The sequence below is a fragment of the Rutilus rutilus genome (genome assembly GCF_951802725.1).
Source record: "Rutilus rutilus genome assembly, chromosome: 4".
In the NCBI taxonomy this organism is placed as follows: Eukaryota; Metazoa; Chordata; class Actinopteri; order Cypriniformes; family Leuciscidae; genus Rutilus; species Rutilus rutilus.
The window spans coordinates 15,353,565-15,369,942 of NC_140212.1; the positions used below are offsets into that span (position 1 = coordinate 15,353,565).

At 37.5% G+C, this 16,378-nt stretch overlaps 2 protein-coding genes across 4 annotated transcripts in view; both read right to left on the reverse strand.

The window, feature by feature from the left end:
* Positions 1 to 167: 167 nt before the first annotated feature.
* On the reverse strand, positions 168 to 9,176 carry stk38l (serine/threonine kinase 38 like; the record flags this gene model as incomplete). Of its 2 annotated transcripts, XM_084406249.1 has the most annotated exons (14): positions 168 to 1,642; positions 2,690 to 2,781; positions 2,948 to 3,043; positions 3,256 to 3,379; positions 3,505 to 3,622; positions 3,695 to 3,756; positions 4,968 to 5,070; positions 5,213 to 5,367; positions 5,530 to 5,653; positions 5,995 to 6,078; positions 6,964 to 7,086; positions 7,357 to 7,408; positions 7,551 to 7,690; positions 8,930 to 9,176. In XM_084406249.1, 13 exons carry the CDS (start codon positions 7,676 to 7,678, stop codon positions 1,515 to 1,517), a joined length of 1,389 nt encoding a protein of 462 aa, XP_084262375.1. In that variant the 3' UTR covers positions 168 to 1,514. The 2 variants fall into 2 exon arrangements, with proteins under 2 accessions (XP_084262375.1, XP_084262374.1); XM_084406248.1 differs by lacking the exon at positions 8,930 to 9,176 and having other exon boundaries at positions 7,551 to 7,708.
* A 971-nt stretch (positions 9,177 to 10,147) lies between these two features.
* The window catches only part of cacna2d4a (calcium channel, voltage-dependent, alpha 2/delta subunit 4a), a 45,733-nt gene continuing 39,502 nt past the window's right edge, over positions 10,148 to 16,378 (reverse strand). The window contains exons 36-41 of one of the 2 annotated variants that reach the window (XR_014626982.1): positions 16,330 to 16,350; positions 16,015 to 16,132; positions 14,046 to 14,161; positions 12,377 to 12,459; positions 11,210 to 12,237; positions 10,898 to 11,108 (exon numbers count right to left, since the gene is read on the reverse strand). Coding sequence is in view for 1 of the 2 variants with exons in the window: in XM_084406245.1 (XP_084262371.1) it covers positions 12,142 to 12,237; positions 12,377 to 12,459; positions 14,046 to 14,161; positions 16,015 to 16,132; positions 16,330 to 16,350 (434 nt within the window). In the remaining variant the exon portion in view is untranslated. Of the gene's footprint in view, positions 12,238 to 12,376; positions 12,460 to 14,045; positions 14,162 to 16,014; positions 16,133 to 16,329; positions 16,351 to 16,378 lie in introns of both variants that reach the window. The other variant, XM_084406245.1, reaches the window with a different exon arrangement.

Consider the following 16,378-nt stretch of genomic DNA (forward strand, 5'->3'; position numbering starts at 1 on the left):
ATTACATATAATATATATAAACATAATAATCATTTGCGTTTTCAAAGAGCCTTTGAAAGTAGCACTGAGTAAACTTTTTTTGGGAAAAAAACCCCGTTGTGTTGTAGTTATAGAAATCACCACTAGAGGGCGCTTGACATCCATCGATTTTCAGTCATGAAGTCTTTCCACATTTTTAACATTTATTTCTTGCTTTTACATTTTTACACCATTCAACAAATAACAAATTAACATAAGTGAATATATTAAATAATAAAAATAAAAAAACAGCACCAATCTTTTACACGTAAGCTACAGCATTTGCTCTCTCTTCAGTCTTACTATTAGGCCAGTCATTTGTAGTCATGCACAACAGCAGATGTCAAGACACTAAATATCTTCAACAACTAAGACAGCTAGTAAGAGATGATTAAATTTGGATGAACATATTATTCGAGTGCTGTATGATGTTACTGGCTGAGATGTCCTAAATGATAACGCAAAAACTTCCATGACCTTTCTATATCACTAAAACTTGTAATCTTTAAACACAACATACACTGGCAGTTCACTCACCAATTTGTGTTCTTTACTGACCATTATGTACGTACTTGTTATTTGGTTAAAGTTTTGTTCATGTTAATTTAGCAGACAATATGCTAAAATGTTCTTGCAAATTAGCAATTACTTTTATCCTTTTAAACCCTGTAGATTTGTAAAACTTGGGAGCGTTTTTATCATGATTGATCTTCCCTTAAAAACCACTGATTGAAGCTACATCTTGCATGAGTTACAACAGAACAAGAAAAAATGGTTGCATAGGTGAACAATGCTCACACTCAAACAAAACTGAATCAACTACATGACTTTGGGTGGATAAAATGTACAGGAACAGGAAGAGGACTGGCTGCTCACTGGCACTGACATAAACCCGTTCAAGTTCATCTCCTCATCAAGTTTCTTCTAGGCAGGTTGCAATCATACAACAAAACAACTGCACAAATACACTTGTGGGAAATATTCAGCATCAGGTAGTTAACTATATTATACAGTGTATACAGTATGTCTAACAATGTGCATCTCATTTGGGTCTATATAGATTCTCAACTTCCTAGGGGAAAGAAGCTAAAAAGTGACTGAGAGAAATCAACTTTATTGCAGTTTTGTCACCTAAGAGGTTTGAGGTTAAAACATCCTATATTTTCTGAACATAAGGCTTCAGTGATGTATATGCTTCCCTTTTTTTTTTTTTAAATCTGCGACCCTGTTTGATCCAGTGTTGAAGAGCATTTGGACAACCTTTTTGTCTCCTTTTAGCAGAGCAGCAGGACAAGATATTCTCTCCATGTGTTTGGCCATATAATTATGCTTCTTTTTTTTTCCATTTTCCTTTTTATCGTCACCAGGGACTCCTCTGAGAACAGGTCTAATGTGTAGCACAAAGCGGCAGTGCATAAGCTTTTCCTCTGCAGATTTCTGCATGTGAATTGTCATTTACATTCTAATCCTTCTCTTCCAGACCATCTGTTCCAGTTTCAAGCCTTGCCCGCCTTCATGTAAGTGGGGATGGTGCCACGCTGTGTCAGTCCCTCAAAGCGTTTGTAGGTGTAGTTGAGGAAAACCCAGTCCTTGGACTTGAAGTCTGGTTCTGTTACATTTGTCACTGAAATGATTGGTGAAGAGGTTAGTCAGAACAACCAAAAGAGACATGAAATGCACTTATAAAATTTAAGAGCTCTGATTTTAAAGAGCTCAAGCATTTAAAGTGTCAGACAACATAACTGTAGTGTGCACTGATAAAAAGAGTGGTGTGGATCCTTATAGTCATCTTATCAGAAAAGTAAATGAGTGCTTGAAGTGGGAAAAAAAAAAGTGTCTGTACTCTCTTGAGCACTGGCTGGAAAATGCTAATCATTATCACATTTGAAATATATTTGATACATAAAGTATACATATTTTAGAGCCAAGCTTATGGTCTTTGAAAATCAGCCAGTTGTTCTGGGAGCAAAAATACATAATTTGATCTCTTGACCAACAGTCGGGCCACTCATGGTTACTGACGTTATTGTTAACATCATCATTGCCTGTGGTAGTAGCAGTAACGTTTGCTGCTGCTTCAGGTGTTTGTGCTGCTGCTGCTACAGCAGACTTCTCATTAGTACCGCTGGTTAGCTTAGTTTTCTGCTCACGGACGATGTCTAAAGATATTTATATCTGTGTCTGACTCACACGTCCTTTTGTTCCCCTTCTGAAGCCAGGCTAAAATAGTAATCGCAGAACTGTATGATAGTAATACGGAATTCCTTGCATTAGGTGTCAATGTCATTCATTCGGGTTATTCAAATTAGTATCATAAAAGAAAACTTCCGATAGGGTGGACCGACTCTGCTTGCAATCATGTGATTTGTCGAGATGAGAGGTAATTCACGTAGTGCCCCCTGGGTAGTGTGATGTTCATTACTAATCACCTGACCGACACTGATGCTTTGACTCTGAGTCACAAAGTACCGGCAACATGTGTATGCTAAAGATTGTGTACCGGCCCACTTTGAGCACTGAACTATATAATATAGCTATTTTTATGATTATTCTGGCTGTGAACGGGTCTTAAATTTGTGGAGTTGCACAATTTCAATGCCGATTGAAAATAATTTCTGCTAATGTTCAGTATGTCTGTAAATTTGAACTTATCAAAAATGGTTTACGGTACCTGGCTGTAGAATATCTGACTCTGGAAAGTCGTCGAAGTTGGATGTATCATCAATGCTCTTGATGTCAATGGAAATAGCAGCAGGTCTCTCTCTGTGAGCAGTGAAACAGTTCAATTTTAGTTATCAACTTCAAACAGTGGTTCTCTACGATCGTACGCACAAAAAGCTTGATTACATTAACATTTTGAGTGCTTTTGCCGTTCTAGACGACACTGCGATGACGTAAAGAACACAGAAAAGTGTGTGTGCAGTTGTACCTGATATGCTCCCAGTCCACGGACTCAAAGAAAAGGTGAGATTTGATTTCATCCACACTTCCTGATCCAACCCTGTTTTCTGCATCTGTGCAATACCTGAAAACATTATCATACAGTTTGGTCAGATCAAATTTCAAATGATCTCAAGTAATGACAAGCTCATTTTTGAAAGCGGTGGCACTCTTTAATTGAAGGAAACAATCATTTTAACCTCAAAAGTTCAGTGGTGTTTTGTTTTTCAAATTGTACAGTAAATCGACTGCTTTCTCCTATTCGGTTTGTGTAACGGATACGGTAAGGTTTCTGACCTAAGGATCAAGTCCTTGGCTCTCTCTGAAATGGGGACTTCTGGGGGGAAAATTAGCGTTTCTCGCCAGTTCATGACCTTCCTGTAGGTTTCCTGTGGCGTCTCGGAACAGAAGGGTGGGTAGCCTGGAACAGGAAAACAAAACAAACACCTGTTTCAGCGCAGGAAAAGGCTACAGTAAAAGGCTTTTACAGAAAGCGATGACTGGCCTGATCTGAACACGTTCACTTAGTGTTTTGAAGTTACTAACCTATCAACATCTCATACATTATCACTCCAAGAGACCACCAGTCACACAGCTTGTTGTAGCCCGTCTGCAAGAAGACCTCAGGGGCGATATAGTCCGGCGTCCCGACGGTTGAATATGCCTGTATATGAGAGGAATGAGCCATGATACTATCAGGAATCTTCTGTTCTGTAACACAAAGACACTCTCTTACCAGCTGTCTTCGGTTCTTCTTCCATGTTTCTGCTTTCCGTTTTGAATTCATGTTTTGGAAGGCTAAAGGAGGTTGAAGCAGAGCAAATACAGTTAATTTTTTCTTTAAAAGGGTCATACTTTTAACATTTTATACTACTTATAACATCATGTTTCCATCCAAAGTTTTCTAAATTTAACTTGTGCACAAAATTGGAATATCGTATAAAAACATTTATTGCTGCAATCAGGGAAGCCACTGTGGCTCTTTTTTCCTACATTGTAAATTATTTGACTCTCAGAGTGCTCAGACGAAACAGAATTAACGCTGTCATGCTAACTTGCGTTTCGATGCCTGGTGTAAAGTCACAGAGTTTTTTGTTGCACATCGAGGGATTTACTCGGTAAAGGGATTAAACTATTTTGTTTCCATCGTAGTTAGTGCATGTCTTCTTATCAGAAAAAAAACATTTATTTATGCACATTTTTAGAATTTATGCGCATCTTGGCATTACCAAAGTTTTTTTTTTTTATGTGATATCCCAAACTGCGCATAAAAATAGGTGGATGGAAACCGTTATTTTGCTATTTTGTGTCAGAGTCAGACTGGAATGATGAGGGACTCTGTTAGTAATTAGTATATCCTATTTCTATTACCTCACTATCACTGAGAAGAAAAGCTTTATGAGTATTGAATAGGCATCATTTATAAATGGTATTTTTAAACTGAGGAGGAAGTTGCAGTAGTGATTCTTAACATTTTTAACTCAATGCCCTCCACTGTGTACAACAGTTTTTGAAGGCCCTATGACTTTTCCAATTGTTTGTGATTTACTGGATAAATATTTGTTTTTAAATATTTTAACTCACAATTTCTACCTAATAAAACATTTTAGAGCTTAATTAGATACATGTATAAAATCCCCATGGAATTAAGAATGTATTAATTTCCTTGACTTTTCCAGGTCTGAAAATTACATGTATAAAATAAAGCTTCCTCAAATATTTAGGTTTTCCAAGAGTGTGGGAATCAAAGACAAAAAAAATTATTAAATAAATTTAAATAAAATAAGAACTATCTAGATATTTACTTGTTTTGTCTTATTTTAAATGATTTTAAGTCAACCTTGGAAGTTTGCTGAGGCCCCCAAGTGAGTCCTGGTTCCCTGGTATGTGAACCATACATAAGTAAATTGATTTCTTATGATATGACTTCTTTAATCTTTTTAGTAAAAGATAAAAAAATGTCAGTACCGTTTCTCTGTGTAATTTGTGTAAGTATGTTGGTTACTCACAGAAGTCACTGGGAGGGTTGTGCGTGAGGTTCCGATAAAATTCAGTCCGATGGGCCTTCTTCAAGCCTGTGCAGAGGCCAAAGTCAGACAGCTTGACATGACCCTACAAATCATAAAGACACAGTCTGTTATGAGGTGTTCAGTTTCATAGAGTACAATACCCTTCCAGAAACCCACTCATTTCAGTTTAAGATGTTATTTTGTTTGTGTGTGAGTAAATAAGAGAGATAAAGAGGAATTCCCACCCGGGAGTCAAGCAGCAAGTTGTCAGGTTTGATGTCTCTGTGAATGAAGCCCAGCTGGTGAATGGAGTCAATGGCCAGAACCGTCTCTGCGATATAAAACTGCGTAGCTTCTTCCGATAGTGTGTCTTTCTTCATCAGCAGAGTCATCATATCTCCTGAACACACACTCAAGAGTTACAGCCTCTGGGCAGCTGCTCTAAAAATAGGACTTTCCATGGTGCTGCTATGAGCAGACTGTTGTTAGTACTTTTCCAGTTCTAAATCTCTCACTGTTACATCAGTAAAGCACATGTGACATGTTGTACATCTGTCCTCACCTCCAGGCAGAAACTCCATGATGAGATACAGATTACGTTTATCTTGAAAGCTGTAGAACATCTTAACTACCCAGGCGCCATCAGCCTCCACCAGGATATCTCTCTCGGCCCGGATATGAGCCACCTGCCGCAGGGAGACATACAGGTGAGGAGAGATATAATCAGTGGATCGGTATGGCAGAGAGGTGACTGTCGGAGATTGCTGAATTAAAGGTGCAGTAAGCTATTTCTGAGAAACGTTGGTAAAATTGGATTGGACCGAGCACCAAAACGCACTCGTATCCAATCAGCAGTAAGGGGCGTGTCCAATCGTTAGGGGGGAGGTGCCTGTGTTGCATAGCGTGTTTGTGAATTTGGGGGTGGAGCTGTCAGGATAGGGGTGAGATCCTTTTGGGTAGGTGCGTGTTTGTTTTGGTTTCGCAGAAATCGCTTACTGCAGCTTTAAATGGAATCGATTGTCCATACCTGCTCTTTCTCTAACATGTCTGCTTTCCTGAGGATCTTCATGGCATAAATGTGACCTGTGTCCTTTTTCTGAACCAGGCGCACCTGAACACAACACAACATTTTTGGAGAACCATTGGGATTTTCAGTGAAATGTAAGTTTAACTTTACTTCATAGTGATTAAAATCCTTTCTGGGGAAAAAAAAGAAAGAAAAAAATCTGGAAAAACAAAGTCGATGAGGATGAGTACTAAAAAACAGTGTTGAGAAATAAAATACAAAACCATAAAATATAAATATTAAATAAAAAACTTAAACTAAACAAACATTTTGAAATTTTGCCCTGGCAATTAACTGAAATAAGTTTAAGTACTAAAAATACTGAAATAAAAATAAATAAAAATGTAGAAATATGAAACAAAAATAAGAAAAATAAGAAAATGATAAACAAATTGTGTCAAATTAAAATGAAAACTGAAATAATAAAAATATAGGCCAACTCAAACTATTAATAAACACTAAAATAGTATATATATAGTACTTAAATAACACTGGTACAAACACACAATGGCTCTGTTTCAAATTTTAAAGAGCTGCCTAACTAGACAACATTTTAGGGCATTGTAGGTGTGCTCCTAAAAGTAGGGATCAACATTATGATGCCTCATTTTCTAAGGCAGTTTATCATTGTACTTCATGGAAAAGGAAATCCCAGAACGCATTGCACAAGCTCAGATTCAATATGGCGGACAAGTTGAGAGAAAGATTATATATACATATATTTCATAGAATACTGAAAAATCCATATAAAACAGGTCAATGTTTAACACCAAACTCTACTGGGCTCAAATGTGAGTCGAATCTCTACTTCACATGAAGAGAGCCATTTACAGTATGTGGCTAGCTTATGAAGAACGTTTCATATCAGTCACTTCCATTTGCCTGAGAAGACAGTACACGTCAAAGTTTGGAACACAGCAATAGACACACCTCTCCAAACGCTCCTCTCCCAATCACTTTGAGGGATTCAAAGTCATCAAGACCAAGGCGGGTCCTTTTGAGACGCAGAAACTCCGTCTCCTTACGAGCGTGCAGAGAGCGCCTCATGCTCTTCTACGACAAAAAAAAAAACCAGCCACTACTCAGCCAAATATATTGAATACTCTTTTGGTCATGGTCACACATTAAATCTATCTGGCGTACTCAAAGCAGGGTAACTAAGCACTAAGCAAACAGTCTGAGTCCTATTCAAACCACTTCGCAGATAAGCAAAACCAGTTTTTTCTTTGTTGACACTTCTGTGATTATTAACTCAGAAAGTCATTCAGAATATAACCAGAATAATGTGAAGTAGCTCTATGGTCAGTATAGATAGATTCTCACCTCTTCATCAGGTAAACCCTCCTCATCCATCAAATTCTCCAGCTTCTTCTGCCTGAAACGGGTTAGAACAACTGCATTATGAGCAGTCACAACAAACTAGATTTATTCTAATCAAATAAAACTTGATTGAATTGATATGTTGAGTGATATGGCTGGAGGAAGCAGGTGTAGTGGGTCGCTGTTGCCATGGTTACCTCATCTCCCGCTCCTCATGCTGGGTGAGCAGGGTGCTGTAGAAGTGCTCCAGCGTGAGTTTGGCCACGGTGACTCTCTCACGTGTATGGTTGCTCATGGGGAGGGGCGCTGCCATGCCTCCCGTCATGGCCACGCTGGTCTGTAACAGGAAAATCATTTGCAAAGCAGAGTTCTCGGAATACAAATGAATGCAACCTCCACCAAAGAGCCCTACTTATGAACAAAACACATGCTTGTCTATGAAATATTTTAATAATTACAACAATTGTAAATGGACTCATTGTGACTTATATTATTTTGTAGATCATAATGCAATTATTAATAATATTAATAATTATCATCATCATCATAGTCACAGCACCACCACCATGACCAACAATAAACAAATATAGCCAAAAGATTCATTTTACATTTTTGAATATTTTAACAATATAATTTAGTAAATAAGTGTTATTTAATCTGATTTATATCGCAATTACAAAATAACACTGGGGTAAATTAAAATAGAGGCTCGTTCGTCATCGCTACGAGTGGGTTTCTCACATTAGTACGACAATGGAAAAACCCGGAGTGGAGTTTGCAACGAGTGAATTCAGAACGCTTTGTGAGAAAAGTCGGTGAGGAAATCTATATTCCGGACCGGCTTTCAGTCTGTGCGCGTTGCTGTGTAGATACACGCACAACAACTTGATGGTTTGGCTTCTTTTGAACTATATTTTCGTTGACAGAAGAATTATGGCAACAACCAACTGACCAGTTTTTGCCTGAGACGTGAGATATTCTATATTAATTGCTTGTTTATGAAACTGTATTTTAAGCAATATCACGCAAACAAAAGTGTTGTTGTTCTGAAGCTCAAATAATCGCAGCCTCGCGCCTAAAAACCGAATCGCTCTTGTGATTTAGTTTAATTAGCATTATTGATGTCTAAGCATTGTTTGTTTGTTACATTTACCCGTTCGGGACTGAGGAGGACGTTACTGCACCTGCTCATGCTGCGGTCAGTAATGTTTAAATGAATACGGGCCATTGTGGGGTAAACGAAAACTTGATTTGAGCGCGCGCGGCCTCGCGTCTGCGTGCGTGACCTTGCGAACGTGACATACAGTTTGACAGGTTGATAAAACAGATACATTGACGCGGATGCACCACATATAGATGGCCGTATTCAATAAAGACTGCATTTATCAATATACCTTGTCTATCAAAAACACACAACATCGTAATGGACAGGTGATATATAACAAAAAAAGCATTGCGATTATCACACATCTGCTTCTGTATCATGTATTATGAGCATCAGTCTGCGTAAAGCTGATGATTTAGAACAGCACCACCACTGTGATTTATTTCCACCATCATATTTGTAAATTCTCACCTCCCCGTCCTCCTCCAGATTAGACAGTTTGCCGGACACCCGGGGATCAAAATAAGGATAAAATAAAGCGAACTGAATGGCCGTCCGTTGACAGGGTCGCTCAGTGATCGCTCATGTTTATTCTCTATTATTCAGGCTGATGTTTGTTGAGCTGCTGGAGCTGCTGCTGCTGCTGCGGAGCTGCGCTGACTCTGATGATCATGATCCTCCTCCCCGCACGCGCTCACGCTGACAAATCAAGAGTCCCTGACGGCCCATGACAATTTTCCAAAATAAAAGTTGACAAGAAAGACAATAGTACAATAGAATAATGGACAATTATAGAAATTGACAAAATAGCCCAGATAGTAAGCCATTTAGACCAAGCAAAACGGTGTTTTGCTTTGTCTAAATCAATGGTTTACTATATGGGCTATTTTGCCAATTTCTATTATAATATATGTAGGCTTAACGTTACACTATTTTTAATGTTTTTGAATATAATACAATGTTTTAGAAGTCTCTTATGCTCATCAAGCCTGAATTAATTTGATTTAAAAAAATACAGCAAAAACGGTAATATTTCACAATATTATTACAATTTAAAATAATGGTTTTATATTTTAATATATTTAAATTTTAATATATTCTGCAAAGCAGAATTGTCAGCATCATTACTCCAGTGTCACATGATCCTTCAGAAACCATCCCAATATGCTGATTTATTATCAATGTTGGAAACTCTTGTGCTGCATTTTTATAATAATAAAATATTTTTTACATTTTTATTATTTTTTTATAACCGTGACACTTTTTTCATGATTCTTTGATTTTGTAACCGTTCGAAAGTTTGGGATCAGTAATCTTTTTCTTTCTTTCTTTTTTTTTTTGTTGAAAGAAATTAATACTTTTATTCAGCAAGGATGTGATAAATTGATAAAAAGTGACACTAAAGATTTATATTCTGTTTCTGTTTTGAATAAATGCTATTCATCAATGAATCCTGAAAAAAGTATTATAGGTTCTAAAAAATATTAAGCAACTGTACAACTGTTTCCAACATTGATAATTAATCAGCATATTAGAATGATTATTTCTGGAGGATCATGTGACACTGAAGACTGAAGTATTATAATGATGCTGAAAATTCAGCTTTTCATCACAGGAATAAATTATATTTTAAAGTATATTAAAATAGAAAACCATTATTTTAAATTGTAAATAGTAAAGACATCTTTTATGCTCACCAAGGTTGCATTTATTTAGTGAAAAATACAGAACAAACAGTATTATTGTAAAATATTATTGAAAACGAATAGTGATTCTAATATGCTGAATTGGTGCTCAAGAATCATTTCTTATTACTCTCAATATTAAGAAAATGTGATGCATTACCATTCAAAGGTTTAGAATATAGAAAGCATAGACTGCTGGTGTTCATCTTTTAACTCAAACATTTCAAAATTAAGTTTTGGGTGTACAATAAGATACATGGGATTCCTGAAATGCAATATTCACAATTAACAGTTACATTTGAAAAAACAACCCACATACACACTTATAAAAAAAATAAAAAATAATTCTTGTTCATTTATACTTGAGCGAAAACACTCACTAAAAGATTTTTAATGTAAGAAAGTAAACATGACACATTTTTGTAATTTAATCTGACTGAGGTTTATAATGATCAATAATGACGATAAAGCTCTGTTGAATTAAAGCTACAATATGTAATTTTTTTTCGCCGATAGGGGTCGCTAACCTCTTACAATAACAAAGGCGTAGGTTGATGACGCATAAGCGGAATTATGGAACTTGCCATCACGCTGATGGATCTAATAATGTTTATGAATGAGTGAATACATTGATGTTTTTAACATGACTGTGGTATGAAGCAGGGCGCGATTGCTAATGAGAGACAGATATCAGCGCCACACGCGAGTCCCGCGGATAAAAAGAAATAAGGACATTTCATTCTACCGAACTACTCGCAAGTGCAGAATTACTACTCACACAGGTCAGTTTATTAGACGATGAAACTTGTGAGGTAATGCAGCGCTGTTTCACTTGGTCTAACGTTACACTATCACACTAAACTGCATTTGAGAGTGTTAGTTTGTTGGCTATACGAGACGCGCAGTAAGCTAGATCAACATTAGAATAACATACTGATCATATTCTAACACTTCATCGTGTTGAGCTATATAACATTGATTAGTTTTATGTACATTTGCTCACCTGTCTAATAAAGTATGCAAGAGCGGCGTCTCTGTCAAGCCGAAGTTTGTCGCTGACGGGGACGCATCTCGAAAACGCCACGCCGATAGTTCCTCCTTTTAGTTCTCCTTTTGTCCCAAAATCTGCTTGCCATGGTCCATAATGTTTGAACGAAACAACAACAGCGTGCCACTAAACATTACGCAGTTGTCCACATCTGTCACCATGGTTACTAAGGCAGGACAAGGGGAAACCAGGGATAACGCGGATATTACGTCATTGACAGGCGACAAGTGACAAGGGACGGGCACTTTTCACAATTTTCAAATTCTTGGAAACATTTAGGATAATGTAAGTACATAATTGAAAGAAATATATAACACTGTGCAAGTGGTTTTTGGATATTTTGATTCAAAATTCTTACATATTGTAGCTTTAATAATGCATAGTTATTATAATTGACACATTGTGCAAGTTGCAGAACAGACAACCAAAAAACAAAGGTTTAAATACAACACATCTTCCTGAAACATCCTCTGAGAGACATTTTCATATAATGTATTAGTCCTCTGGTGACAAAGACAGCTGTGAAAAGCAATGTTAAATATTTTTGTTTTCTCTCTCTCAAACACACACACACACACACACACACACACACAATGTGCACTTTTCTCCTGCTTCATATAGGCTAGAGAGACAGTCACTTACAGTCAGCTACTGGCCACAAATTCCCTTCTCTAATGTCATAGTTCAGTGAAGCTTGGCTTCTGTTCATCCTTGTGTGGGTCTCATTTTGGTCCAGACAAAGACATAAAATCCCAGCACTGTTTAAAAAAAATCCACAAATTTGTCAAATATAATGAGTAAGGCTACACACAGTACACTTGATATTAAAGACTTTTCACTGTAGAAAAATGGCGTGTTCTAGTTTAAACTCATATTATTGCTAATTAAAACATGCTGTGTTGAGTGTGTGCACTATGGGTGACTCTCTTGGGCATTTAACAGGCCCTCTGTCATCGACGGATGAGTGCAGACACTGATAAACAGGCTAGAAACAGCATGATGGACAGGCTGATTGCCACAGCCCCTCCGCAGTCCTTGGCATTTTCCTAAAACAGACAAGATACACAGAATATGTATCAGAGATTTCTTAATATCTGAAAATCTTATTTTGTAGGTAGACAGATTGTAATCAGAAGGCAGCCTTGCAGTGCATGTCTGAGAGCCGTCTAGTATGTGAGTGTTTACTTGAGGGTGGTAAGCATGACAAGACTCAGGCCTTCTTCGTATCTTCTGAGATCTCATGCGGTCACATTTGACTGAGGCATTGTGTGCTCAGCGGTTAAGAAAAAAAATGAAGAAAAAGCAAGAATAAAAACAAAGCATCGTTATAGCAGATCCCAATTCATTTCACAAATATATATTTTTAAATAGAATATACTTTGTTATACAGTTGGTTGCTTGTTTATAAAATGTACACTCACCTAAAGGATTATTAGGAACACCATACTAATACTGTGTTTGACCCCCTTTCGCCTTCAGAACTGCCTTAATTCTACGTGGCATTGATTCAACAAGGTGCTGAAAGCATTCTTTAGAAATGTTGGCCCATATTGATAGGATAGTTTTTATTGATATTGATAGGATCTTGCAGTTGATGGATATTTGTGGGATGCACATCCAGGGCACGAAGCTCCCGTTCCACCACATCCCAAAGATGCTCTATTGGGTTGAGATCTGGTGACTGTGGGGGCCATTTTAGTACAGTGAACTCATTGTCATGTTCAAGAAACCAATTTGAAATGATTCGAGCTTTGTGACATGGTGCATTATCCTGCTGGAAGTAGCCATCAGAGGATGGGTACATGGTGGTCATAAAGGGATGGACATGGTCAGAAACAATGCTCAGGTAGGCCGTGGCATTTAAACGATGCCCAATTGGCACTAAGGGGCCTAAAGTGTGCCAAGAAAACATCCCCCACACCATTACACCACCACCACCAGCCTGCACAGTGGTAACAAGGCATGATGGATCCATGTTCTCATTCTGTTTACGCCAAATTCTGACTCTACCATCTGAATGTCTCAACAGAAATCGAGACTCATCAGACCAGGCAACATTTTTCCAGTCTTCAACTGTCCAATTTTGGTGAGCTCGTGCAAATTGTAGCCTCTTTTTCCTATTTGTAGTGGAGATGAGTGGTACCCGGTGGGGTCTTCTGCTGTTGTAGCCCATCCGCCTCAAGGTTGTGCGTGTTGTGGCTTCACAAATGCTTTGCTGCATACCTCGGTTGTAACGAGTGGTTATTTCAGTCAAAGTTGCTCTTCTATCAGCTTGAATCAGTCGGCCCATTCTCCTCTGACCTCTAGCATCAACAAGGCATTTTCGCCCACAGGACTGCCGCATACTGGATGTTTTTCCCTTTTCACACCATTCTTTGTAAACCCTAGAAATGGTTGTGCGTGAAAATCCCAGTAACTGAGCAGATTGTGAAATACTCAGACCGGCCCGTCTGGCACCAACAACCATGCCACGCTCTAAATTGCTTAAATCACCTTTCTTTCCCATTCTGACATTCAGTTTGGAGTTCAGGAGATTGTCTTGACCAGGACCACACCCCTAAATGCATTGAAGCAACTGCCATGTGATTGGTTGATTAGATAATTGCATTAATGAGAAATTGAACAGGTGTTCCTAATAATCCTTTAGGTGAGTGTATAAAGATATGTTTGAACATAAATTTAATCTGATTTACTTAAAGGTGCACCCAGAAATTTGAGTGAAATTTGTCCTTTCTAATGAAGTAAATTTACTGTTTGCACCTTTAAGTGACTAAACTGATCTCATTCAAAACTGTGATTCATCTCCTCAGTGTGTGGTCTGGGGAGCCTGATTTAGCTGGGGTTTTAAGGATATATTTGACCTCTTTGGGCTCCATGGTGATGGGTGCGTACTGTCGAGAACAGTCACAATCTGCCTGAATCACCACCAACAGCAAGTTACTGTCTGGAATCTGATTAATTACAAACACCCTGCGTGCAATAAAAGAAACAGAAAGATCAAGTCTAGTTAATGGCATTCGTATTACAGAACAACTTTATTAAAAAGTAACAGTTAATCCAGAGCAAACGGACTATTTTTAAACATTTCAATAACCACAAAATGTAGATATAAGTTACATGAGCTGCTATCAAATTAAATGTTTTGATGACCTAGGGAGGTGTCACGATTTCCCTATGTCTTGTATTTGTTTTGATATCCTTTTTTCTTGTCTTGTTGAACATAAGGTGCAGGTCCTGTATATTTAGTTCCCGTTTCCCTTGTCTCCATTGTTATCTTGTTAGTTTCCATAGTTGCCCTTGTTTGTTACAATGTCAACTAATCACCTGCACCTGTCTATCATTACTACTTTGTCATTAAGGGGCCAATTACAGTACACCATATTCAACTAAAAATGTAAAATCTTTTTATGCATTTTGGCCATTCATTTATATGACAACAGCATTTTGCGGGACTGAAAACTTTTGAAAACTGGTTTTAAAGTGCAAGTTTTTGAAAACGATACCATGATGTTTACATACGATGGCGATGAAACACTATAGATTGAACACGTAATACACATGTGCATGACTTCATCGTCTTCAGAGATTCGCGTTTTTGTTGTTTACATGGAGACCGAACTTTGAAACCCATTTTCAGGCACCCAAAACGCTGGTGTCATGTAAACGAATGGCCAAAACGGATAAAAAGTGTTACTTTTTAATTGAAAACGGTGTCGTGTAAACAGCCCCTAAGTATAAACTACAAAAACGGAAATTTGTGAAAACGGTGACGTCATGCGCATGCGTATTTTCTTTACAAAGTTACATCACCAACTACTGGCCTGGGAGCATAATACAGCGTTTCAAGTCATTTTCGCGGATCCGTGTGAACGGGGATCATTTTGACAATGGTGTCGTCTGTACGTGAAAAATGCACAGGAAAAACGTTTCCGTCCTAAATGTGATTTCATGGTTCATCCGCGTCAAGCGTCTTGAATCTGGATTATCAAGTCAAGCCAGTACGTGACAGGAGGTAACCATAGCAACTTTCCGCTAGAACCAGTATCGCATTGTACATTTACATTTACAGTTTAAGGTAATTTGTATTACTTCATTATAATGTTTCTAAAATATTCGATATTGCTAGTTGTGCTATCACTGCCAAAAGAAAAACACACTATGCACGAAAATGTATATATATATGTGTATATATATATACACACACATATTAGTTTGTATACTAGAGTAGGCACGAACAATACAGTAGGTTCTACACTACCTATCAAATCTACCCTGAATATTGATTTAATTTCAAAACATTTGAACTAACCAGCTAATATTCATTAATATTCATTAAGAATATAGAAACAAACCTTATATTACTGTAATTGTCTGGCAATATGCTTATCTGGTCTATATTAAATCATTACTTTTTAGTTATACTGTAACCTTATTTTCCAGTATATAATTTGTCACTAGAGGGCGTCAAATAGAGAGGAAGGCATTAGAGCTGACTGAGAGCATAGGACTTCATTTGCCCTCCGTCTCTTGTGTCTTGAAATTGTGACTTTATAATTCCACACTTACAACTTATTTTTTATATATATGAAATATACTGTTAAATATACTGAGCACAGAATATACTGTATTTCAAACATATGGTTGAAAACTACAGTATGTATAAATCTAAGAACAACTTAAGGCTCTCGTAATTACAATTTTATGTTTTGCAAATGCGACTTGAATTATATACATACAAAAATATATGTATATTTGAATGTATTAATAACAAGAAATTGCATTGCAATACCATCTTTGGTCAAATGATCTATGTGAGTTCTTACTTTTGACATCTCCCACACTTGATCAGGCTGTTGGTTTCTTTGATTGACGGCTCGTAGACGAAGCTGGGATACTCAGTGTCGCATGGCTGCAGAATGCCTCCCTTTGACTTCTTACCAGCTACAAAGCAAACCCATGGATTAAAGAATGCAATGTCCTTTTATCCTCAAATAGCATCAGCTATAGGATACTTTCATTATAAAATCACTTTTGATCATGAATAACAACATGAAAGCCATGACCAAATCTTTCTCTGCTCTCTCTTTCTCACACACAGCACAGGCAATATCACACACAGTGATGGAAACGGCACTTACCTGAATGGAATAAGGCTTTGGCTGTGACACATCAAGATGAAGGAAGGTT